The sequence below is a fragment of the Nelusetta ayraudi genome, unplaced genomic scaffold (assembly GCF_046127955.1).
Source record: "Nelusetta ayraudi isolate G7.1 ecotype Tasmania unplaced genomic scaffold, CSIRO-AGI_Nayr_v1 ptg000001l, whole genome shotgun sequence".
Taxonomy (NCBI): domain Eukaryota; kingdom Metazoa; phylum Chordata; class Actinopteri; order Tetraodontiformes; family Monacanthidae; genus Nelusetta; species Nelusetta ayraudi.
In genome coordinates, this window is record NW_027466051.1 from 1,588,680 (window position 1) to 1,613,080 (window position 24,401).

The following is a 24,401-nucleotide window of genomic DNA, read 5'->3' on the forward strand; positions in this document are numbered from 1 at the left end:
TTTTTTTACCCTTTCCTAATGTGTAGGAGGTGCAACAGAGCGGGAGTTTTGGCTGGAGGCTGCAAACAGAGGGCTAATTGTCGTCATGAATGGTGGCACCGGGTTGCCGGCTGCCAGCGACGGCAGCAAACAACATTCGGTGCTGGACAAACACTGAGCTGAGTCATGGATGATCCAAGTTTTTGGTGAGTTGCCTCTAGCTCGTCTTGTACGTTTCCCCTCAGTGACGTCAAGCTGAAGCTGAGAAAAATGAGTCACTTCACCTCGTCTGCTACCATTATATAAACATAAATGGATATTATCGACCTTTATTGCGAAGAGAGAAGCGATCGAATCTCTAATCACACAGCGACCGAGCGACTGTTTGAGTAAATTGTTTCTCTTCTGTCCACACGGCCGAGTGATTACGGCTTCATTAGTGGCGACAGACCAATCACAGCTGCCCAGGATTAGGCTGAATGAGGTGAAGTCTCTCCTGCTTCTAATCAGAGTCCCGAGGACGAGGACGAAGCATCGGATTTCTCTCCACTCCGGCTCAGCCGGCCTCGTTTCTGGCCCTGCCCCCACATCCCCCTTTGGTCAGAGCCAATCAGCAGAACTTCCTGCGGTTTAATTGTTTTTTCAATCAGGTTTTTAGCTTGTCTTTATTTCTCTATGATATATCATATATTTGTAGGCTGGGGACTTATATATTATTAGTTCAGAAATCCAAATTCTGAACAAAAGCAAAGACACAAAGAAGGAGAGATGAAGAAAAATTGGAAAAACAGGGAGGGCAAACAGCTAACCTGTTAGCTAGTTAGCTATCTTCCTTTAGCACAGAAGACAAATTTCTTCCATTTCTGTCTTAAACATCTGCAATCTGGCTCGGCTCTCTTCAGTCACGAGTAATCAGCAACTTGTGATGGGAAGGAGGCGGAGCTGGGCGGCCAGCTTCAGGAACCCATGGTGCACACGGACTTCCAACGACCAATAGAACAGTGCTGTGCTGTCACTGACTGGTGCTTTTCGGTGGTCCTTTGCTAAATGTGCATGTGAAATAAGTCCAGCTGATTTGGAATTAATTGCACAGCCTCAAATGAAGGTCGACCAATATTTGGTTTCCATTTTATGAAGGTGTGACAGAATGCTGCCCGGAATAAATCGCTGACATCCTTCGATGCACATTGTCAACGCAAAGAACTGGTTAAAATGGAATGATTCAAGTCAGACTAATCGGGATTCAATTTTATCCCCCCCACACACCTCCCTGGTGGACGCTGCTGCGTGTGTCCGCTCCGACGTCACTGATGCCAGCGGCCACCGGGGGAACCAGCGAGGTCGGTCCGGCTCTCTAATCCTTCCTCAGACCTGTTTAATACAGCAGCCACGCTAACAGGATTGGAGATGTTGACTCCCGGGGACGCGGCTGCCAGCTGTTCCATCCCCCCTCGCGGTGGGTCAGCAAGCGCCGGGCCACCGGTGGGTGGAGCAGGAGGGGAGGGGATGCTTGGAAAGTGAGGGGATCTTCTTGGCTTAGCGCAGACCGCCACTGCCGGAGAGGGATGCCGAGCCCAAAGGTGCTCTGAAAGCTGCCCGGGGACGAGATATATACATATATATATATATGAATATATATATATGTAAAAGTATATATATATTTTTCATCTCCCGACACAACGTCTCATCCAGTCCTGGAGTTTATTCCGGCCGGGCTGCCTGGAGTTCTCGCCCCGGGGTGGGCACGTTTGGGGGCCACTGACAGGTGACTCGGCGCCATGGCGATGGCTCTGGACGCTGTGTGGCAGCGGGTGAAGAACGTCTGCAGGCAGAATGGCCTGCTCATCATGTCGGTGCTGGCCGTGGTCATCGGCTGCCTTTTGGGATTTTTCCTGAGGACTCGCCGCCTCACCGAGCAGGTCAGTGCAACCGACCCCCTCCCTCCTCCCTCTCCTCCCCCCTGCCAAGCTGCTGTGATGTCACCGAGGGCTGCGGGACGGAGACAGGGCGGGGGGTCTTGGAGCAGAGCTGGCACACTTCCTCCGCACGCCGACCCAAAACTCCAGTTTGAATGCGACGCAATGTAGCGGTTCGTTAGCAAACTGCAAAGCACTTTTATTGTGACAGAATTTTAAAACAATGCGTTTGATTTCCTTTGGCCGCATGTTTTTGTTGTAAGAATCAGGATAAAAGCAATTAACATCATTTGTCTGCAACTGCAGCTCGAAGTTGAAAAAAAGGCTCTGGCCATCAATGTTCCAAGTGAAAATAAATGAAAAAATATTTCAACATGAATGATATCCTGGGAAATTCTGTCTTTTCCAGAATCTTAAACATGAAGCTTGTTAAAAAATTTGAAGTAGCAGAGAGGAGACAAGAACTAAGATGAGACACGCTCCGCTTTGTATTTGCTTTGCTCTCCGTGCAGGTTTTTCTTCAGCCAAACATTTCTGAGTGTCTTTTTTATTTATTTTTTGCTTGGATTGAACATGGGGGTTTAAAAAAAAATCCAAAGCACTCTCTGACTGGCAGCGATGCTGATGGGCTTCGTGTCTGAATTCAGTCAATTGACAAACAAACCTTTGAAATGGGACAGTGCATCAATGTTACCGATTCTTTTGATGTCTTTAAACATTGTTTTTTTTTCCATGTCACCTCCAAATTCTCTATTTTGCCTCCAGGGTGTCCAGAGACCCCAGCAAGCAGCTTCACTGAGGGGGCCCCGGTGACAAAGAGCCATCTTTTCTTTTTTTTTTCCCCCATCAGCCCCCTGGCCAAAAGCCTCAACGTCTCCACTCTCAAATAGAGCCGAGAGACTAAAAATAACCCCCGGCTTCTTTCGCCCCTCACAATAGCGGATTACCATTCAATCAAATAAATGCTTCCTCTAATTGGAGGCCCTGTGGTGTGACGCACGGCGAGGTGGACAGGGGGCGCTGACTTTGTGGTTTTAGCTCGACTTTGGCTCCTTCTGGCTCATTTTTCAGCCATTCATTTCAATTTCCGGGGAGGTTGAAACCGTTCTAACTGCATTCTAGTTTTACAGCAGCAGGAAGTCTTAAAAACAAAACAAAACAAAAAAACAACAACAACAGCCCTAGCACAGATGATGCTGTTTCTTTTAGGAAGGAAGCATAGGAACAGTTGGAAGAGTAGGAACAGCAGGACTGGTATTAACAGTCAGAACAATTGGAAAAGAGTATAAACAGTAGGAACAGTATGAAGAACTGAAACTGTAGGAAGATTTGAAACGGTAAAAACAGGATGAACAGCAGGAAGGGTGGGAAGAGTAGGAACAGCAGGAAAAGTACGAACAGCAGGAAGAGTGGGAAGATTAGGAACAGCAGGAAAAGTACGAACAGCAGGAAGAGTGGGAAGATTAGGAACAGCAGGAACAGTAGGAACAGTAGGAAGATTTGGAAGAGTGGGAAGAGTAGGAACAGCAGGAAGAGTAGGAACAGCAGGAAGAGTAGGAACAGCAGGAAGAGTAGGATCAGCTGGAAGAGTGGGAAGAGTTCACTCACTTCGGGTTCACTGTTCCAGAAATGTCTGCCACAGTCTGATGCACTAACTATCTATTATCTGTCCACATAATCCACAATAATCCAACATTCCCTCTGCTCCCAGTTGGGCCTGGATTTTCCCCCAGTCTGGAATCCCATACTATGACCCAGGCTGGAGGCTGAGGCTGAACTAACTGGAACTGAGGATGTGAGATTATATCCAGAAGTGCTCCCATGTTTTTCTTCTTTCTTCCGTGATCTGATCTGAGATCTACTTCTCCCACACAAACAAAAAAAAACAACAAAACAAAACAAAACAGGGAAACTCTTTTATAGTCTAATACATGGTTTAAAAAACATAGAGGACTATGTTTTTTAAACCATGTTGTGGGAAACTGAAGGGTGTCTAATTATCTCCCAGTTGTCTAATTATCTCAGCGCAGCGCACCACGTGGCGTTAGATAGGACTGTTTGGATTTGTGTTTGCCAGCGGCGCGGATCTGTAGCTCAGTCAGGAAGTCCGTCTGTCCCCAAGGCTCCGCCCACAAGCTTTAACAGCCAATCTCTTTAGACTGCTAGTGAAAGTGCTCCTCTTCTAAGAGTTGAGCGTGATGATTTCCACCTGCGGTTCTAGTCCAAACGGCTAATATCCTTTTTCATTCTTTTCCATCCTGTACTTGTGGTCGTCAGTGGAGCTGCAGCAGGTGGCCACTTGGTTGAATTATCTTTAAGTGGATGCAGTGGATGCATGTCCTCCACTCGCACCTGCACCTCCCTCTAATGCGAACTCTGCACATGCTTCTGTGATTTTTCCTCTTAAATCTGATGACAAACTGACCAGATTTCAGCAAAAAAGGTCATAGCCATGAGTGCAACAGGCTGAGATGACAGATCCTTTTTTTTTTGTTGCATCATGTAGAATAAAGTTTTTCACTCCCGCCGCCATTGAGCAATCAGTAGCAGACAGTGAGGAGGAAGCTCCGTCATTGAGCTGGAGAGCTGGGCGGAGATCTTTGAGGTGCGCAGCTGAGGGCCTGATTCTAGCTGTAGCGATTGAATCCTGAGGCTTAGCTCTCGTCAGGAAGGCTCCTCCAACACATGTGAGATCAGTTCTCCAAGCTGAGGAAGAGGAACTCTTCAGAACTGGCTGGTGCAGCAGTGCAGCCTGGGAAGTTTGAAGTCCGTCAGAGATTTAGAGCGCGGATTACATAAGCAGCAGCAGCAGCAGCAGCGGCAGCATTAGAGGTCTGACTTAAGCTAACGTTGCACTGAAACTGCAGGAGCGACTCTTTGATCTTCAATGTCGTTATTAAAAACTAATTGAGTCACACATCTCTTGTGTCTGGAGTGTGTGGAGACTAAAAAGCAATTCCGACCGAAGATGTGAAGTGACGCCAGAGGTTGTCTGAGGTCCGAGGTCGTCCCATGTCTCTCTACGGTGCTGCTGACTCTTGGAGACGGAGCTCCGTCTCTGGTCACCAGGAGTAGAGCCTCTGACAGGCTTTAAGCTGCAGAGGGATGAAATGTCATAAAGTCAACAGAGTTGCGCTGAATTCTAATCAGATACGAGCTGCAGTCGGACGCTGTGACAGTTTTCTCGATGTTTTCTAATTTCACTGTTTCCTCTGTGACTGGTGTTCTCAGTGAACCTGTCACACTCTTGAATGGTGGGGGACAGGGGGGGGGGTGAAAAAACACTGTTCCTGCCCCCCTAAAACACACACACACACACACACACACACACACACACACACACACACACACACACACACACACCAACACAAACGCACATGCACACGCGCGCGCAGTCAGTGCAAGATGAGCAGACCAACCTGACTGAGTGCTGATCCTGCTCTTACACAGCAAACTAAGCTCTTGCCGCTTAATGCCCAACAGAAAAGCTCTTTAGCCGTCATTACGGAGCCGCCTCGGCCTCCAGTGGCCCTCCATCCATCTTCCATCCAACCTCCATCCATCCATCCATCCACCCATCCACCCTGCCTCCACTCAGCCTCCTTTCAACCTCCATCCATCCTGCACCCAACCTCCATTCATATACCTATCATCCAACTTCCGTCCAACCTCCACCCATCCTCCACTGAACCGCCTTCAATTGTCTACCCAACTTTGACCCAACCACCATGAAAGATTATATCAACATGATCTTCCATCCATCCTTCACCCATCCTCCATCCAACATCCATCCATTCTCTATCCAACCTCCACCCATCCTCCATTCATCCTCCATCATCTTCCATCCAGCCTCCATCCATCTTTTATCCAACCTCCACCATCCATCCAGGATGGATGGAGGATGGACCATCCACCATCCAACCTCCATCTATCCTCCATCCCACTTCCATCAATCCTCCACCCAGCCTCCCTCCGGCCCGCTAAACATCTCTGGCGCCCCCTGCTCTCACTGGCTCTCTACTGCAGACATTAGCTAAATTGTGGGCAGCCAAACAGCCACAACACGGGCTTAGTGCGGCGGCTGGCCGGTCCTCCTGCTGAGGCTCTGTGGTCACGGCTGGTTTGTTTGATTGGATGGAGGCCAGTGGGGAGTCTGCGTGAAATCAATTCTGCGTTTAGTTGTGCTGGATGTTATTTTCAGACAGGGGTGTGTTGTGTCTTTTGCGCCTCGGCCGGACAGAAAGGATGGAGAGAAAAACAAATGCAACTCGCCATTCAGATTTCTTTGCCAAGAACTTCACTCCACTTTGAGCTGCGGCTGTTTTTAAAAGAAATATGTTGAAGGGTTTGGAAGTGATTATTGGCATCTGAGGAAAAACACTGCAAGGCTTCACTCTTAGCTCAGAGAACAAGCTTGTCTCATTAAGAAGATCCAGTTCATTGTTGTTGTTGTTGTTGTTGTTGTTGTTGTTGTGTTGAACATATTTAGCCCCGGTCATTGTCAAGGTGCTTCTGGTTCCTCTGACCCGCTTGGTGCTCCATCAACAGACAAGAAGCTCCCAGTGCTTCCACCTTCACAGCCAGGAAGGAAAAATTTCAATTTACATTTTCTCTATAATACCATATTTTTTCAATAATTTTCTCAATATTTTTCCATTTACTTCCCCCCACTGAAGCTTCTCAAATCAGTCGATTTTGACTCGTCCGCAAAGCTTCTCAGTTCCACAGCTGCTGTGAGGTTACTAGACCTTCTCCACGTCCATAAAAATGTCCAGGAAAACAAACAAACAAACAAACAAACAAATAAATAAACAAACAACAACATACAAGCTGCGCTGTGGAGTTGCAGGAAGAAGGTTCTGTGCCAGAATCACTCGACTCCACCAGAAGATCAAGCGTTTGACTGATGTCAAACTGGAACGTCAGGAAAAAAAAGTTTTTTTTGATTTTTTTCTGGTCCAGTGCATAACGTTTCAAGAGGACAGGAAACAATAAAAAGACAAGAGACTATGGAAAGAGACTCAATTTGAAAAACCCCAAAACTAAAACAACAATTTCGAGCAACAAAGGCCATCAGTCGAGAGGCAGCAGGAAGCTCAGAGTGATTAAATCCTAAAAAAAAATTATAGCTTGAACATATCTTCCCAATGCTGCAGCAGGAAATGAAAGTCAATGGGAAACTGAAATTGAAAAATGTTCTTGAGACTGATCCGTATTTTTATCACCTGCTTTATCGCCATTTATTTTTATCACCACTGTCATGGCCGGAGGGGAGGAGGAGACCCATCGCACGTCTGTGTGAAGAGCCCACAGAAAGAGTTTTTGAGCAAACTGGACATGTGTTGCCCCACTGTTTTTAGCCGGCTGTAAAAAAAACAAAACAAACAAAATCTCCCTGCTGATCTGGCAGCAGCTCAGATCACACTCCTGTCTAGTCTAGTCACAATCCTTTCTCTGCCTCATCTTTTTGATTCTTGTTTCTTCTTGGCAGCCTATTCCTTCATGATCTGAAGGAAAAGCTGATCGGCTGTGCAACGCCACTTTTTTTTATTGGATATTGCCAAAAAACAAAACAAAGCAAGGTTGGAGAACTTTGTTTTTTTGTTTTGTTTTTTGCAAGTGCCACCTGCAGCCTAAATGAATTCAGGGTCTGCTGCAAGGTTTTAGCTGGACATCCACTCTTGGCTAACTAAATGGCTAAGTTAAAGCCAGGAGTGTGCAGCTGCACTGAGAGGGTGGAAGAATATTCTTTTTTTTTTCTCTCTCTCTCTCTCTCTCTCGTTGCGCTCTCGATACATGGCCAAGTTAATTTGGAGTTTGACGTCCGGCTGTGTTAGCGCAGCTGATAGAGAACAGCTGTCGAGCCGCTCTGGATAGAGGTCAGTGTTAATCCCAGCGGGGACACACACACACACACACACACACACACACACACACACACACACACACATAGAGAGAGAGAGACCCGGTGAGATCTGCACACGTCAGACAAACTGGGCCGAAAAGACTCAGCTGGAGCTGCAGGGGGAAGATTTCAGGTTAACAAGAGATGAAATGAGTGAACAATGACGGGATGATGACGATGACGATGACGACGATGATGATGATGATGATATCAAGATGATTTATGACTTTTCCAGATGGGTTTATAGTTGTTTTTATTGACTGTTTTGTTATTGCACTCACATCAAAAATCTGAGCCTGTTTGATGATTTTATGTGGCAGTTGTGCAGTTGTGGGTCGGCACGGGGTCCAACAGTGTGACGTCAAGTTGTGTAGTTGTGCTATGTTGTTGCATGGGACCCAAGCACTGCTGAGCTCTCATGTCACAAACTACGGATCAGGGGGAAATTAGTGACGCGTGTGTTTTTGTTTGTGATCTAATGATTTCCTGTCAAGCTTTCTTTGGATTTACTTTAACCCCTTGTTAAGGCCCTTTGGTAGTTCCACTTCCAAGGTTTCTGTTGACGTTCCTGGTTTCAGGTTCCTGTCCAGTTTGTGATTTGTGTTCGATAGTCATTTTGTATGACAGCACCACTTGGTTATTGTTTTGTTTTTTTGTTGCTAAAAATAGAAATGAAGCATTTTTGTAGTTGTAGTTTCTTAGTTGGGTTGGAAGTATCATCATAAATACGCTGACTCTCAGCTTCCTCCAGCGTTTCACCGCCTGCTGCTGAGACGACTTCATAGCCGCCCAGCAGGACCGAAGATAAAATGATCCAACAGTTGCAGGATTCATTTTTCTGTGTATGTGTGTGTGTGTGTGTGTGTGTGTGTGTGTGTGTGTGTGTGAGAGAGAGAGAGTGTATATGCACGTGCGTGCACACTCTGCTTTTCATTCCTATCTCCTAAAGCGACGCTGCTCAATGTTCTCCTCTTGCCGCCGTCAACATTTGAGCTCTTCACATCATCTTCTTTTTCTTGACAACTTTATTTTCTTTCTCTCTCCTCCTGCCTCCCACAGGAAGTGAAGTATTTCCAGTTTCCGGGCGAGCTGCTGATGAGGATGTTGAAGATGCTCATCCTCCCGCTGGTCGTGTCCAGGTGCTGATTTTAAATTAGATTTTTCATAGGTTTTGCAGCAGAAGAAACAAAAGAAAAATCCCTCTGTGCTGTCGAACACGTGTAGCATTGGTGTGCACTCATGAATAATAATAATTAATAGCTTAATAGCTTTTCTAATACGAGGATGACAGAAATGTTAGTAGAAGTAATAATTAATCTCATTCCAAAATGATATATTATATTGTATTGCATTATATTATATTATATTATATTATATTATATTATATTATATTATATTACATAAGTACTTACATACTGACTTAATTCTGATTTAATTTTAATTAATACTTATTGAAACAACATCAGATCCGTTTCCCGTAATAAATACATGTTGCTATGTTGCTATGTTGGAGATGCTTAATAAAAAACAATATTACAGTAAAAAGCAAAAATAAATAATCACATTGCTTTGCCCTAAAATGACAGTATCATCAGACCGCACAGATTTATCTTAACGCGAGAGATCTTTTCAGCTCCAGCGGCTGTTGTAATTTCGGCCCTCATTTGATTTGGATTTCTGGAGGCGTTTCATGCTGCCGCCTGCTAGTTCTGTCCCTCGCCCCTTTTTATGGGTTCATGACCGCTTTCTGGCAGAAGGAGGAGCAATGAGAAAACCAACTGGCAAACTGGACTCCAGTGAATGTTGACAGAAAAAAGACTGAAGAAGAAGAAGAAGAAGAAGAACGCAGGAGTCCCTTTGGAGTTGCCTTGCCTTGAATATATGTATATATGTATATGTATATATACATATATATATACATATATAATCTGCAAACAGTAAGTCACATGCCGCCAGACAGGCCTCCGATGTCACCTGTCAGCATGACACAGCCACTCAACAGAAAACCCATCTGAGTCATTTGGAGATTCAATCAGAGCATCAGAGGCGTCTCTGTGAAGGATTTATGATGCCCCCGTGTCGGAGGTATGGTGCAACACTCCGGCTCAACACTCCGGCAAACAGACGAGCTCGAGGGGGAAGCCGGGAAAGAAGAACAAGAGGCCCGCAGAGGTGAAAGGGCGCCATTGCAGTGCTTGGCAGAAAAAGATTGAAATGAGGTTTCACTCAGAGGGAACGTTGATTCTCACTATGATGTGACATCAGACTGAGCTTGTCGGTCTTTGCGGCACACTGGCGGAGTCTGACAGCCAGACAGGAGAAAAGGAATAAAATGAATTAGACTTGAACACATGAGCACTGCAACACCCCAGGGTCAAGTTAAAAAAAAAATTGGAAAAAAACTTCCTTTGAATAAAACATCTTTTCAAAAGAGAGACTCCAAGGCAAGACACCGGCACCGGTAGAAGTGGATGAATTAAAAAGACAGAGGACACAGGAGAGAAAAACAACACTGGCCTGTGATGTTCCCGTGAGGACGGTGGAGCGGTGACGTGAGTCGATAACCTGCAGCGTCTGGCTGAAGTACCTTTTTTCAGTTTTATTTTTCATTTTTTTATTATTATTTTGTTTAAGTTTTAGAAATGAAACAAATTGATCTGAAGTGCTTGTCGGCACAGGAAGAAGAAAAAAACAGCAGCAAAGGGGTCCTTTGGTTCCTGCTTTCAGAGCGCATGTGAGTGACCTCGTCATGATGGAGAACCAGCCAATTGCAGTGGCAGAGAATGAATGAAGTGGCGCCTTGTTTGCTGTTCATCGTGGAGTTAAAAATTTCCTCAAGCCCAAACTGCAGCAGGAAACAAAGACAAACACGCCTTCTCAGCAGAGACAACATTCAAGATCTTTTATCGTCATCATGCCCTAAAATTAGAATTATACGCGCAGTAGAAATACAACACCCATAAATGAGTGAACTAAGAAGAGCTAGAATATAAATGATATAGAACAAAGCTTCCATATTTACAATCATGAAATGAAATAATTCACTTCTTCAGGCATCACTGCCAGATGTCTAGAACGGATGAGTTTCGGAGCCTGTGGCTGAGGTGAAACGCCACGAAGAGAAAACCTGGCACAGCATCAGGACTGCTGACAACATCCAGAGGATGAAACAGAGCCAGTGGGAGGGAAAGAGACACCGAGAAACTCTGCCAGGATTATTCTCCCCACACAGCCGAGTCATCATGGAGGTTTTCAGCAGCAGCGGTCCTAAAGGCTGACCCCATGCTGGTGGAGGTGGCCTACAGAGCTGCTTCAGGACAACAGCAAGCTCAGTTTCTTGCAGAAAAAAAAAAATACAGCAAAAGTCAATTAGAAAAACTCTTTTGGTTTGGCTTCAAATACACAATTTATGAAATCAGAGACTGGGTCGGAAAGAAAACATTCAGTCTTTCCAGCTGATGAACATAATGATCATAATTCAGCTCGACTGACTGTCTGACTGAGTGAGTGAGTGAGTGAGTCTTTTCCATCTGCTGCTCAGAGTTCTGACAACGACTGGAAAAAAAACATCTGGAAGTGATCTCGAAAAAGGCCCCAGGGTCCCAGTTTGTGTCGACTTTCTGCAAACTCTCTCACGTCTTCCCGTCACTTCGGGAAAACGACGCCAACCGCGAAACAGAAACCTAGAGACCTTCTGACTGACTCGTCTGCTCCCCCTGCAGCCTGATGTCGGGACTGGCCGCCCTGGACGCCAAGTGCTCCAGCCGGCTGGGCCTCATCACCGTGTCCTACTACCTGTGGACCACCTTCGTGGCCGTGGTGGTGGGCATCATCATGGTGTCCATCATCCACCCGGGGGGCGCCGCCCAGAAGGAGGACTCGGAGGACAGCGGCAAGTCCATCACCAGCTCGGCCGACGCCCTCCTGGACCTCATCCGGTGAGTTGGAAAACTTTTTTTTCTCTCATGCCTCCCCAAAGCTCCCCAACATCCATCAGTGGATTCCACGAAAAGGTGAAGGTCACACATACACATACACACACACACTTCACCACCCTGCAGCAGCGGCTACACAAGGCAAGGGTAAACTATGGTCCGGGGGCCATATGTCGCCCGTTAAGCTTTTTAATCCGGGCCGCTGATATTTGAAGAAATTATATTAGTAGTACAAAATATTATATTATATATATATTTATTTTTAATTAATATATTTTTCTTTCTCCTTGCACTATACTGTTGCTTTCCCCAATTTGCTCTCCCCAATTTGGGATTAATAAAGCCGTTCTATTCAATTCTATTCTATTCTAGTCTAGACATACTGTACAATCCTGCATGATTGGTTGCAGAGTCGGAAAACAAATTTGATTCTAATTCCAATTCTGATTCTGATTCAAGCTTCAAGATTCAGATTCAGATTCAGATTATTTTAAACTCATTTGGTGCAGTCAACCTGTAACCTGCAAGCTACATTAAATCACAGTAACATCATGAGAGAAAGAGGTGAATATGGGGGGGAAAAAGAGATGAACAGCTCACAGAATGAACATCCCCAGTCGAGCATCAGTGGTTGTCACATTAACAGCAGCCACACAAGCGCTGAATAGAAATCAGACGTCCCCAGACAGTCCCAGCAGCCTCGACTGTTCACGCTGCCAAACCACACCTCTCTGCCACAGAGCACCACATGCCCACGGCAACCTTGTTCTCTTTTCTCGTTTCGTTTTGTTTTTGTATTTTTCAAAGTGTGTCAATTTGCCAGAGACAAGATTAAAAACACAGCCCTAATCTTCTCCGTTCCCAAACGCCGGGATAACGTCTTTGTTGACCGGGAGGAGGAAATCTAAAAAAAAAAAAAAAAAAAAAGCCCCAAAACGTATAAGCCTCTTTGTGGGAAGATGTCACTCAATTTATTTTGGCAGAGTCGTTATCAGTGAACAGCCCCGGCGGCGGTGGCGGCGGCAGGAGCTACTCGCTGTGTTAGCTTGTTGTCGTGCTGTCGGCTCACATGCAGTGAGTCAGTCGCACGCTCGCGCTGAACTTTACTGAGGTACATCCGCTAACTTTCAATGCTGAAACGTTGTCCTTTTAAAAACAACAAAATTGATTAATTTAAAAAATTAACAAAATAACTTGTCAGTCACTGAACAGAGAAAACTCTGTGAACTGGTGCTGGGCGGTACACTGGCTCACGCCCAATACCACTGTTTTAATTGTATTGATTTTTTTTCATCAACTGATGATTTTTTTTAACGTCCTGGAATATCAGTGTACACAACCTTGACCTTCAGCTCCAGCATCCAAGACCAAAGACCAAAGTGTTGGCTCTGAACAGAAGCCATCTCTCATGACCCAAGCTGATCTTTGTTAAAACAGGGATCTGAAATGTCAGGGGGAAAAAAGTGGAATAAGCAGCTTCTCCAGCTCCATTTGACCCTGTGTGACTTTGTGAGCTGCTGAAACATTGTGTGACTAGGTCAAGGTGACTGTTTTAAATGGATCCTGTGCCTTCAAAATTTCAAAGTTACTACTTTTTCATAGAATTAAAAATGAAAACACCATTTTAACTCCAGTTTTGGTGCTGAAGTTCAGTTTACTGTGGGGGCAGCAAAAAGAGTTTGGCCTCCAGTTCATGTGGTTGTATTAACAAACTTTGTGGAGCCTGAAAAAGCAGCCAGCCCGCTGCATCTTACTGCGTGTGGCTCGAAGGGAAGCAACACAACGAATCGTGTACACACACACACACACACACACACACACACACACACACACACACACACACACACACACACACACACAAACAAGCTCAGGTTTTAATAGATTTATTGCAATTCTTCTGACAACTAAAAATAAACACACCAAGATCTGAGCCACAGCAGCAGCAGGAGCAGCAGCAGCAGCAGCAGCAGCAGGCCCCGCTGACCTGGACCTGCGGCAGAATACACACACACACACAGAGGTGTGGCCATTTAAAGCCTGCGCACACCTGGAAGGCATCACAAGACATCAAGAGAGAAAAAACACGATGATCAAAGATAGTAATTGGGTTGTAAAAATGTGGGAAACCACGAAATAAACGGGCTACAAAATCGTGGAATTGATCATTTGGATGTTTATTCTGCAAAATAAACATTAAACACAGAGAGCAGGTGTTGCACAGGTCCACCGACTTGAGGTCGAAACCAGCAGAACGGGTTTTGGTGATCTGGCTGTCAGATGTGAAGATGATACTTACGTAATCCTCATCTCTGGAGTAAAATCTGCATCTTGCCTTGCAGCAACATGTTCCCAGCCAACCTGGTCCAGGCCACATTTCAGCAGGTAACACAACACAGCTGACAGAGCACACAACTCTGGAGGCAGACAGGCTTTTTGTTTGTTCGCGTGCGAGTCACATCAGCGGCTGTTCTTGTTGTTGTCCACCGCACTCCCGTCACCGACAGTATCGAACCAGCATTGAATACAGCGTGAAGCCCAAGCCCACGGTGAGCCAGGCCCAGGCCGAGTCCACCACCAGGCGACAGCTCATCTACGGCATCCAGGACGACAATGGCACGGACATCCAGAACTTCGCCCTGGATCTGACTCCGCCCCCGGACGTGCTCGTCCGCACTCGGGAAGGAACCAGCGACGGGATGAACGTCCTCGGGATTGTCATCTTCTCCGCTACGATGGGTGAGGAAGAGGGCAGGGCGATAGTTGGGGTTTTGGTACTGTGGTGAGACCAAGTAGCCACCGGGCTAGTACTGATACTGATATTGATATGCTTTCTTCCTTGAGAGTTTTTGATCAGAGAATAATTTATGATTTTCCCCTTTAGTTAGTTGATGATGATCATGGTAAAACCCAGGTCAAAGATTCTAGGAAATTATTATTTTTTTATTAACTAGCTAATAATGCAAATTACAATTGAGCAGCATAAAAATATTAAACCAATTCCTCTTAACTAACACAATTTTAAAAGAGAAAACGTTACTAGTGCAAAAAACAAACCAAAATAAACAATGCTCATCTTGTCCATACTAATATTAAGATCGATAAATACAGCTTTTGTACGAAAACTTTTGGGCTAAGTCAGAAAAATTATAAAACTGCTACCAGCAGCAGCAGCTTGTGTCATGGCCCTGTGTCCCTGTGTGTGTATCTGCAGGCATCATGCTGGGGAGGATGGGGCCGAACGGCAGCGCCCTGGTCAACTTCTGCCAGAGCCTGAACGAAGCTGTGCTCAGGATCGTGGCCATCGTCATTTGGTAGGTGATGTTCTTCTCTTCTCAGCAGCTGGCAAAGTTTAAAATGTTAAAAGCAAACTTATAAAAACAACTCGAAGCGTAAGCGGGACCAGACGGAATCACACATTGCGTTGTGAGTTACACAACGGTTCCATCACGTCATGATCTGGTTTATTTGGAAGGAAAACATCTGAAGGTCCTCCTCCCACAGAAACATTCTGAGTCAGTGATGGTCCGCCCTACCAACCTTCTCATTCTGTTTCCTAATCATAATAACAATACTAGTAAGAACAAGTTATCATGATGAAACTGAATTTTTCATCTGGAATTCAGTGAACGGTAAACAGTGGTGTCAAGATAAGGAAGCAGCTATTCCCCAGACTGTTCCCCATGCTGTTCCCCAGGCTGTTCCCCAAGATGTTCCCCAGGCTGTTCCCCAGGCTATTCCCCAGGCTTTTCCCCAGGCTGTTCCCCCAGACTGTTCCCCACGCTGTTCCCCAGGCTATTCCCCAGGCTGTTCCCCAGGCTGTTCCCCAAGATGTTCCTCAGGCTGTTCCCCAGGCTATTCCCCAGGCTTTTCCCCAGACTGTTCCCCAAGATGTTCCTCAGGCTGTTCCCCAGACTGTTCCCTAGGCTGTTCCCCAAGATGTTCCTCAGGCTGTTCCCCAGGCTATTCCCCAGGCTTTTCCTCAGACTGTTCCTCAGGCTGTTCCCCAGACTGTTCCCTAGGCTGTTCCCCAAGATGTTCCTCAGGCTGTTCCCCAGGCTGTTCCCCAGGCTATTCCCCAGGCTTTTCCCCAGGCTGTTCCCCCAGACTGTTCCCCACGCTGTTCCCCAGGCTATTCCCCAGGCTGTTCCCCAGGCTGTTCCCCAAGATGTTCCTCAGGCTGTTCCCCAGGCTATTCCCCAGGCTTTTCCTCAGACTGTTCCCCAAGATGTTCCTCAGGCTGTTCCCCAGACTGTTCCCTAGGCTGTTCCCCAGGCTGTTCCCCAAGATGTTCCTCAGGCTGTTCCCCAGGCTATTCCCCAGGCTTTTCCTCAGACTGTTCCCCAAGATGTTCCTCAGGCTGTTCCCCAGACTGTTCCCTAGGCTGTTCCCCAAGATGTTCCTCAGGCTGTTCTCCAGACTGTTCCCCAGACTGTTCCCCTGGCTGTTCCCGAGACTGTTCCCCAGACTGTTCCCCAGACTGTTCCCCAGGCTGTTCCCCAGGCTGTTCCCTAGGTTGTTCCACAGTCTGTTCCTGGACTGGCTGAAATCCTGAACTCCTCCTGTGTTCACATTGATCCCATGTTCCGAATCTGGCCTTCTGAACCCGGTTGTGATTTTTTGCTTGGAGCAAAATTACCCATAATGGCATATGTAATATATATATTATTACCATTCCATAATGGTAAAATGGAATGAAATCCTTGACTTAAAAATATACAATAGAAAGATTCATTATGAACTGTGATTTTGACAAAAAGGGATTTTTAGCTGCACCTACTAGAGTGGCCGCTAATTAAAAAATAAATAAATAAAAAAAATCATTGAGTTGTGACTGCTCCCTGCCCCCCACTCCGCATAATTTCCAGGTACTTTCCGTTCGGCATTGTCTTCCTGGTGGCCGGCAAGATCCTGGAGATGAGCGACCCATCGGCCATGGGGAAGAAGCTGGGCTTCTACGCCGTGACGGTGGTGTTTGGCCTGGTGCTGCATGGTCTCTTCATCCTGCCCGCCATGTACTTCTTCATCACCAAAAAGAGCCCCATCGTCTACATCCGAGGAATCCTGCAGGCCCTGCTCATTGCCCTGGCAACCTCCTCCAGGTAGCCGCTTCAACTTTTGAAAATCAGACTTTCATTTCAAACGGCTATTAAGGACAACAAGAACAAAAAGAAAAATACCCAAAGGAACTTCTGACCAAACTGCCCACACAGGTGTCAAATCTTGAGCAAACTGGGATGCAATTAGAACATGGGTGGGCAAACTATGACCCGGGGACCATATGCACCCCGTTAAGCTTTTTAATCTGGCCCGCTGAATTTAAAGAAATTATATTAATAGTAAGTAATTGATAAAAATAGCTGTATTCCATCCGTGTATCAAGAGTCATTTCAATACAGAGCTAAATACCGTGGGGCTTCAAAGACACAGACTTTGTGCTTTTGTTCATTTTCAATTGACATTAAAGCAGATGTTTTCTATATATTCCATGGTATATTTTTTTTCCTCCTATGAGGTGGGTCACCAAAACACTCCATTCATCTGCTCCTGCTCCTGCCCCCCAGTCACATTTCAGAACCCATTGTGGCCAACCAGTCAAAAGGTTTGCCCACGCCTGAGTTAGAAGGAAAAAAAACTAAGCAAAACTAAAACACTCAGAAGCTCTCTCCCTCTCTCTTTCTCTCCCTCTCTCTTTCTCTGTCTCTCTCTCTCTCTGTCTCTCTCTCACTCTGTCTCTCTCTCTGTCTTACACACACATAAATACACACATACAAAAATTTAAATTGCAATGAGGAAAGGTGAAGTCAGAAGGAGTGATGAGGACATTGTAGAGACTGAAAGGGACTCAAGTGAGTTTACACAGAAGCTTTTGTTACTTTCCTGAGTCAAAGATGGTGTATCCTGAGTTTCGCACCGCGAAAAACAAAACAATGGCCATCTGATTGGCTCCTTGTGTGTCTCTCAGCAACTCAACGTGAAGTGAGGCATTGTTTAACAAACAAAAAGTGACAATTACAGCTCCATCTGTTTGGAGGAGGTAAAAAAAAGTCTATTTTCTGCTTTTTGGAGGAGCAAGTGAACCCAAAACTTTTCTGCAATATGTTCCGCTGTGGTTGTGTTCCGGTTTTGTTTTATTTTGTTTTGATTTGTTTTGTTTTGTTTTTCCCCCAAGCATCCAAACGTTTAACATTTTTTCCCTGCCGTTTATTTGTTCCACATTTGGTGGCCTCAAAATGTTTTCAGAACAGCATATCGACGACACACCTATATTATTTACGACAATGCAATGTTTTCCTAAAATAAACGACACACAAGGGCTGAATGGAGCGAGGGCAGCCATGCAGGTGCAGGCGAAAAGAAATTAGTGATTAGTGAGATTCAGGTAAGAGAGTGAAAGAGCTGTCTGAGGAAGTGAAGTGAATGACCGCCACCGTCTAGAGTGTGTGTGTGTGTGTGTGTGTGTGTGTGTGTGTGTGTGTGTGTGTGTGTGTGTCTGTGTGTGTGTGTCTGTGTTTCTGCAGTGATTTGCGCATTGGTCTCTGGTTCTTCTCAGAAGATTTGTTTGAATATTCTCAGCTGAAAAGTCAAACAAATCATTGTACAAATGATTCAAATTCCTCTCCGGTCCAACTTTGTGTCTGAATCGTTCTAAATCGGAGTCGGTTGATTTCCTGTCGCACTCAGAGCTGTTAGCGGAATGCTAAATCTCAGGCTGGTTGGGTTGTGCGGGTCAAACATTCCGCCCCTGATGACTGACCTCTGACCTCGTCCTCTTCCTCCCCCTCCTCCAGCTCCGCCACGTTGCCTATCACCTTCAAGTGCCTGTTGGAGAACAACCACATCGACCGCCGCATCATCCGCTTCGTGCTGCCCGTGGGCGCCACCATCAACATGGATGGCACCGCCCTCTACGAAGCCGTGGCCGCCATATTCATCGCACAAGTCAACAACTACGAGCTGGACTTTGGCCAGATCATCACCATCAGGTCAGTCGACCAGCCATCTGTGCTTCCAGGCTGATACGCGACAGCGGTGGTGGCGGCGGCAGCAACATGGGATTTTCAGGGCGGTGACGTCAAATCTTCCACATGAGATGGTGGAGAGGCGTCACGCCACGTGGCTCCGCCCCCCTTGTCTCTGCATTAAAGGTCCAGTGTTCAATTTGGTAAGAAATAAATGAATAAAACAAAAGTTTCAAGTGTTGCCCTTAAATGCATTAATAAAAGTGTATGATCACAGTACAATAAAAGTCATTTGGTTTTCCTACTCATAGAATGGTTCTTATCTACATATATATTAGAATAGCGTTTCTCAACTGGTGGGTCACAGAACTGTTTTGATTGGGTTGCGGTTTCGGGGGCAGTTTCACTTTTGTTATAGGGATTTTAAAACATATATTTATAGAGAAATGTTTATTTTGGAGGACGATCAATTCAATTCAATAATTTCAATAAGTCATTTTACTAGACATGATTGGGCTAGCGATTTTATTATTGTGGAAAAAAATTTGGGTCACAGCGTCTTTATAAGGAAAAAAATGTGTGTCCTGAGACTCCACCAGTTGAGAACAACTGTATTAGTATAGACATAGTTCAATAAGGGTCACGCTCCAGGTTAGTTGCCATCTTGCGCCGCCATGTTTCTAAAGAAGCCAGATGTGGACAATATAGCTGCCTAACAGTACTTTTTATATTGAGGGAGAACGCTTGCATCCTAAGAAGAAATATTACATGTATTACACACTGGACCTTTAACTCCTGTTTGCTCTGATGTTGTGGCCTCGCGAGTGATTGATGATCGATTGATTGATCGCCACAGTGAAAGAACACCCACCGATTGGGTTGTCCCAGTCCCGCCAGAATGACCATCATATCCAGCAGCCAATCACAGAGACGTCAAGGACTGGCTTATCCAACATCACTTGATCGAAACACTGAAACACTGATGGTTGCGTCAGTGAAAGCCTAAAATATCTGAACGGACAAACACGCAAAAAAGACAGAAACATGTTGTTGACAGTGAGGCCACAAAAGAATCAACAGGCCTGCACTGTCACACTGACAGTAAACCCCGCCCCCTTTATGCGTCTCCTCTATAATTCCATACGTCGGTCGTGGGCTGACAGTATGAGATTATCTTCCAGAATAAAGGGGCCATTTGGCCTAGATAAAGAGCCGTATCGCTGTCACGCCACCGCTTCGCTGCCTACCCCGATCCCAAAGCCCCTCCCTCAGCACGCCGTCAGCGTGTGCCTTCGCCATCACCGCCGCACGATTTTACTCTGTTAGCGTTCCAAGAAGACGCTTCCAATCCGCAAAGCGGGTGAAAGCTGAATGCTGCATCTCCTCTGGTTTGAACTCAAGCCTGCAGGAGGTTGAGACTTTTACCGACGTTCTTCAGTTTGTAGAAAAGTGTTTCAGGTTTTGGTTCAGACGAATGAATGGAATGACTCGCTGTGCTGACTTCAGTTCAGTTCGCTTTGTCTGCGCCGTGGGTGTAGAAAATGTGTCGAAACAACTCCTGTTTTTTCTTTCTTCCTTTTGAGAGGGCCAGGCTGACAACCTGCAGACCAGGTGTCTGGCGTCACATAATGTAAACATGCACAAGGCAACAGATGCAGCGCACGTGAGGTCACCTGGGACATGTTTTTTTGTCCTGACACAGCCAAATCATGTTGCCAATCATGCATCAGGGCACCACCCTGGAAACAAAGGCCGTTCAACCACCTGCTGGCTCTGTGAAAAGATGGGCGGAGCTTTACCGGTTTCAAAACAGAGACAAGCAGCAAAAACCTGCAATCTATGGTTTTGCCAGCAGCAGCTGCCAAAGCTGGTTTTTGGAGCTTGTTCGATTTCGATGTATAAAAAGTACTTTTACTGTACTGGTGGTAGAGTAAAATATATTTGATTTTCCTACCCTTAGAATGGTTCTCATTTATACAAGAATATACATAGAGCAACAAGGGTCTTGTTGCTAGTTAGCTGCCATCTTGCACCGCCATTTTTTTAAGGAAGCCCGCCTGACAGTGCCCTAAATACGAAATGCGGGCTTCCTTAAAAATGCTTTTAGCAGTGACTTTGTTCCCACAGTTTGCGATTTCTCCCGCTTTTCACCAGCATCACCGCCACAGCCGCCAGCATCGGGGCGGCGGGGATCCCGCAGGCCGGACTGGTCACCATGGTGATCGTGCTAACTTCCGTCGGCTTGCCAACCGACGACATCACCCTCATCATCGCGGTGGACTGGGCCTTGTGAGAAGCACTCTTTCACTTTATTTCTTTTAGAATTGAGTCAAATTGTCTGTGACAAGATAAATGAATTTAATTAATTTATTGTTCTGTGTTTATGAATATGTAGGTAGAGGCTCTTGTTTGTATGTTTACATTGGTGTACTGGTGTCCTATTGGTGGTACACTTATGATCAAATTCTTAAGACCAGTGAAAAAAAATTGCAAGAATTTGCATTTTGCACTACTGGATCTAGGTTCTAAGTAGAGCTTCAAAATGCAAAAAGAAGAAATGGGACAAGAGAAAAAAAATTGAGCTTGAAATTTGTTGAAAACAACAATTTCACTGAAATAGGCTGTTCATCAGCTGATTGACTGTTTAAGACCACATAGCCAAAATCTGTGCAAAAATTAGGATTCCATACCATATTCTGTCAAGTAATCACTCTGTCAAGACCTGACAGCAAAGGCACAAAAGCTCACTGTCTTTGAAAGTGGTACGATTGTTGAGCTGCTTAAGCGAAGCCTCTCACAGCGTGCTATTGCTGCTGAAGTTGAACGTAGTAAGACAGTCATTTCGATGAGAAAAAATTTAACCTTGATGGTCCTGATGGTTTCCAACGTTACTGGCATGACAAGGAGAAGTTACTTGAGATTTTTTTTACGTGGCACAGTGGAGGGGGCATCATCATGATCTGGGTTCCTTTTCCCTCAATGGAACAATGGAGCTTCAGGTCATGCAGAGGGGCATCAAACGGCAGCTAGCTAAATGGAGATGTTGCAGTGGGCATCCCTCATGACTGAGGGCCCTCGTCTGTGTGCTGATGATTGGGTTTTTCAACAGGACCATGCTGCAGTTCACAATGCTCGCCTGACAAGGGACTTCTTCCAGGAGATTAGCGTCACTCTGTTGGACCATCCTGTGTGTTCCCCTGATCTAAATCGCATTGAGAACATTTGGGAATGGATGGCAAGGGAAGTCTACAAAAATGGGCATCAGTTCCAGACGGTGGATGCCCTTCGTGAAGCCACCTTCCTGTTAGCCTTCGAGACTCACTCGCATCAAGCATGCTGAAACTAATTTTTGAAGTGCTCAACAAGAATGGTGGAGCTACTCATTAATGAGTGTTTTTTGACCCTTTAATTTCTGTTTTGAGGGGGTTTTAGTTTTTTTTTGTGCTTTGGTCTTAAACTTTTGATCAGCTGACTAACAGCCTATTTCAGTTAGATTGTTGTTTTAAATAAATTGCCTTCTCAAAATCTTTGGTCTCTTTCACCCATTTTTTCTTCTTGCATTCTGAAGCTCTCCTTAGAACCTTGTTTAGATCCAGCAGTGCAAACTGCACATTTTTGCAGTTTCTTACCTGGTCTTAAGATTTTGATCAGGAGTGTATCTATAAATTGTTCATTTATATTTGGAGAAAGGGGTGAGAGCCAACAAGCTATACTTCTTCTCACTCCTTTTCAATTAGGTCACTTGTTTTTTCTTTTGTGTTTCATTCATTTTGCTTAAATTGTCTTTTTATATTATTTTTATGTTAAGTTAGGAAGCCTTCAAATTTGCATATTCACCAAAATGTTCGCCAATGTTTTTTGTTTGTTTGTTTATTTTCCTGCCCACCCCTCCGGCAGAGACAGATTCCGCACCATGGTGAACGTGATGGGAGACGCTTTGGCCACCGGCATCATGGCTCACATCTGCAGGAAGGACTTCATGAAGGAGGGAGATGGAGTGAGTGGCTGACTTGCGGATGATGCCATGACACAAAAAGAAACAATAATTGTGTACATTTAACCTTTTACAATGCGTCACTGTTTCTGTCACTTGAAATGTTAACATTTTTTCCGCTTAATACATCGGTTGAAGATGACATTTTACCTGTTGCGGGGATAATTCAAAGACTTTCATCGTCTGTTTTCTTTCATGTCCACTCCCAGGTGCCTTTGATCTGCGAGCCCAAACCCGTCCTGAACGCCACGCCCCTGATAAACTGTCGCAACAATGCCAACTTCCGGCCTCCTTCCTCGGGGCTCAAACACCAGCTGGTGCCCCCCGACGTGGCCCGGCTAATGCAGCTGGAGGAGGGCGTGCGGCCGGCGCACGGCGACAGGAAGAAGCCGCCGATTCCGCCGAGACACGTGAAGAGCAAAGAACACTGCACCGTCGACATGAACGGCCTGGAGACCAACGTATAGCCTCTGTGCCGACTGGGCGCTGGAGGTCAGAGGGGAACTACGTGACCTCTGATGCATCAAAACTCTTGAATCCCTGGTCTGTTGATCAGTGGAATTCTGCTTCTGGTTCTGATCCAGAAGATTCCAGAAGTCTGGAACTGCAGCGTGAGCTCACACACCGATCACAGGTGTGCGATAAAACTGACTTCTTTGATATCTACATTTTATATTGAGACTTTTTTCGGTTGTGTGTGCAACATGCTAATAAATGATGGAGTTGTTTTCTTACATTTTATATTGGTCGTTTGTGTGAGAAAAAAGGGAAATCCTGCCGTCCGTTCGCCGTTTTCATTCTGCCTTAAAGAATCTGGTGCTGCCGGGGTTCAACAGTGACACAAATGCACACATTCACTCAAGTTTTTCCCCTCTGTTGCGTCCATGCAAGCCATGGTCAGAACACAACACACTGTGTCTTGCAAGGCGAGACCAAGATGTCGCTTTTTTCAGATAGAATGTGTGGAATGTGTGGCTCGTGGTTTTTCTGACTTGAATTGTCAATTGTATCAGCCGATATAGTTTTGATGTTTGTGGCATTTATCTAAAATGATGACTTTGGTTAAAAAAAAAAAAAAAAAAAAAAAGCGATTACAAATTTTAATGCGTGGTACAATAAAAAAAAATACAAATGACTGCAGTACCAACACTGAGTACTGTTGGGGAGATTGACAATAAGCGAGACAGACGGACAGACAGACAGACAGAAAGACAGATCGGGCCTGGGGTGTGATTTTGTCTGCCTCACGCCTTTTTTTTCCCCTTCATCCATCTCTTGGCTATGCTTTATTTCCCCTTCCACAGTATCTGACCTGCGACACCGAGGGTGTACTAAGAGTAAACAAACTCCTGATGATCTGCTGAATGTCAGGAAACAAACACGCCTTTTTTGCTTTTTGTTTCATTTTATTGCTGCGGTGATTGATGCCATATGTGACAGCGTTTATGATACTGCTGGTTGTGAGAGTGGCACTGCATTTATTATAGTGTGGGGAAATAGGAGGAATATATTTGTTGTCACAAGCAGCACGACATTAAAATATGCTGACATTTCTTTGATGTGGGTGTAATAGTTCATTCAGCGCAAAGTAAAAAAATATATAGTTTGTATACATAAAAAGAGGGATGCTATGCATAGCAATCATGGCCAGGTTGCTATTTAGCCATCCAACATATTTCTAAATGTCAGTCCGACACGAATTTCAAAACCCTC

General features: G+C 45.4%; 2 protein-coding genes across 2 annotated transcripts in view; both read left to right on the forward strand.

The window, feature by feature from the left end:
* The window catches only part of LOC142884522 (4-trimethylaminobutyraldehyde dehydrogenase-like), a 273,088-nt gene that overhangs the window by 187,357 nt on the left and 61,330 nt on the right, over nt 1-24,401 (forward strand). The window lies entirely within an intron of this gene.
* Nucleotides 1,661-23,937, forward strand: slc1a7b (solute carrier family 1 member 7b). The gene is made up of 11 exons (XM_076017593.1): nt 1,661-1,898; nt 8,860-8,939; nt 11,523-11,738; nt 14,075-14,117; nt 14,240-14,471; nt 14,947-15,046; nt 16,601-16,834; nt 18,524-18,718; nt 20,849-20,983; nt 22,592-22,691; nt 22,898-23,937. Exons 1-11 carry the CDS (start codon nt 1,758-1,760, stop codon nt 23,153-23,155), a joined length of 1,734 nt encoding a protein of 577 aa, XP_075873708.1. The 5' UTR covers nt 1,661-1,757; the 3' UTR covers nt 23,156-23,937.

What these genes read in the sequence shown, in the direction of transcription:
- slc1a7b (XM_076017593.1), top strand. Translation starts at nt 1,758, where the DNA reads ATGGCGATGGCTCTGGACGCTGTGTGGCAGCGGGTGAAGAACGTCTGC. An exon ending in CTCCCGCTGGTCGTGTCCAG is followed by an intron (nt 8,940 to 11,522) that starts GTGCTGATTTTA and finishes CTCCCCCTGCAG; the next exon opens with CCTGATGTCGGGACTGGCCG. An exon ending in TCCAGGCCACATTTCAGCAG is followed by an intron (nt 14,118 to 14,239) that starts GTAACACAACAC and finishes CGTCACCGACAG; the next exon opens with TATCGAACCAGCATTGAATA.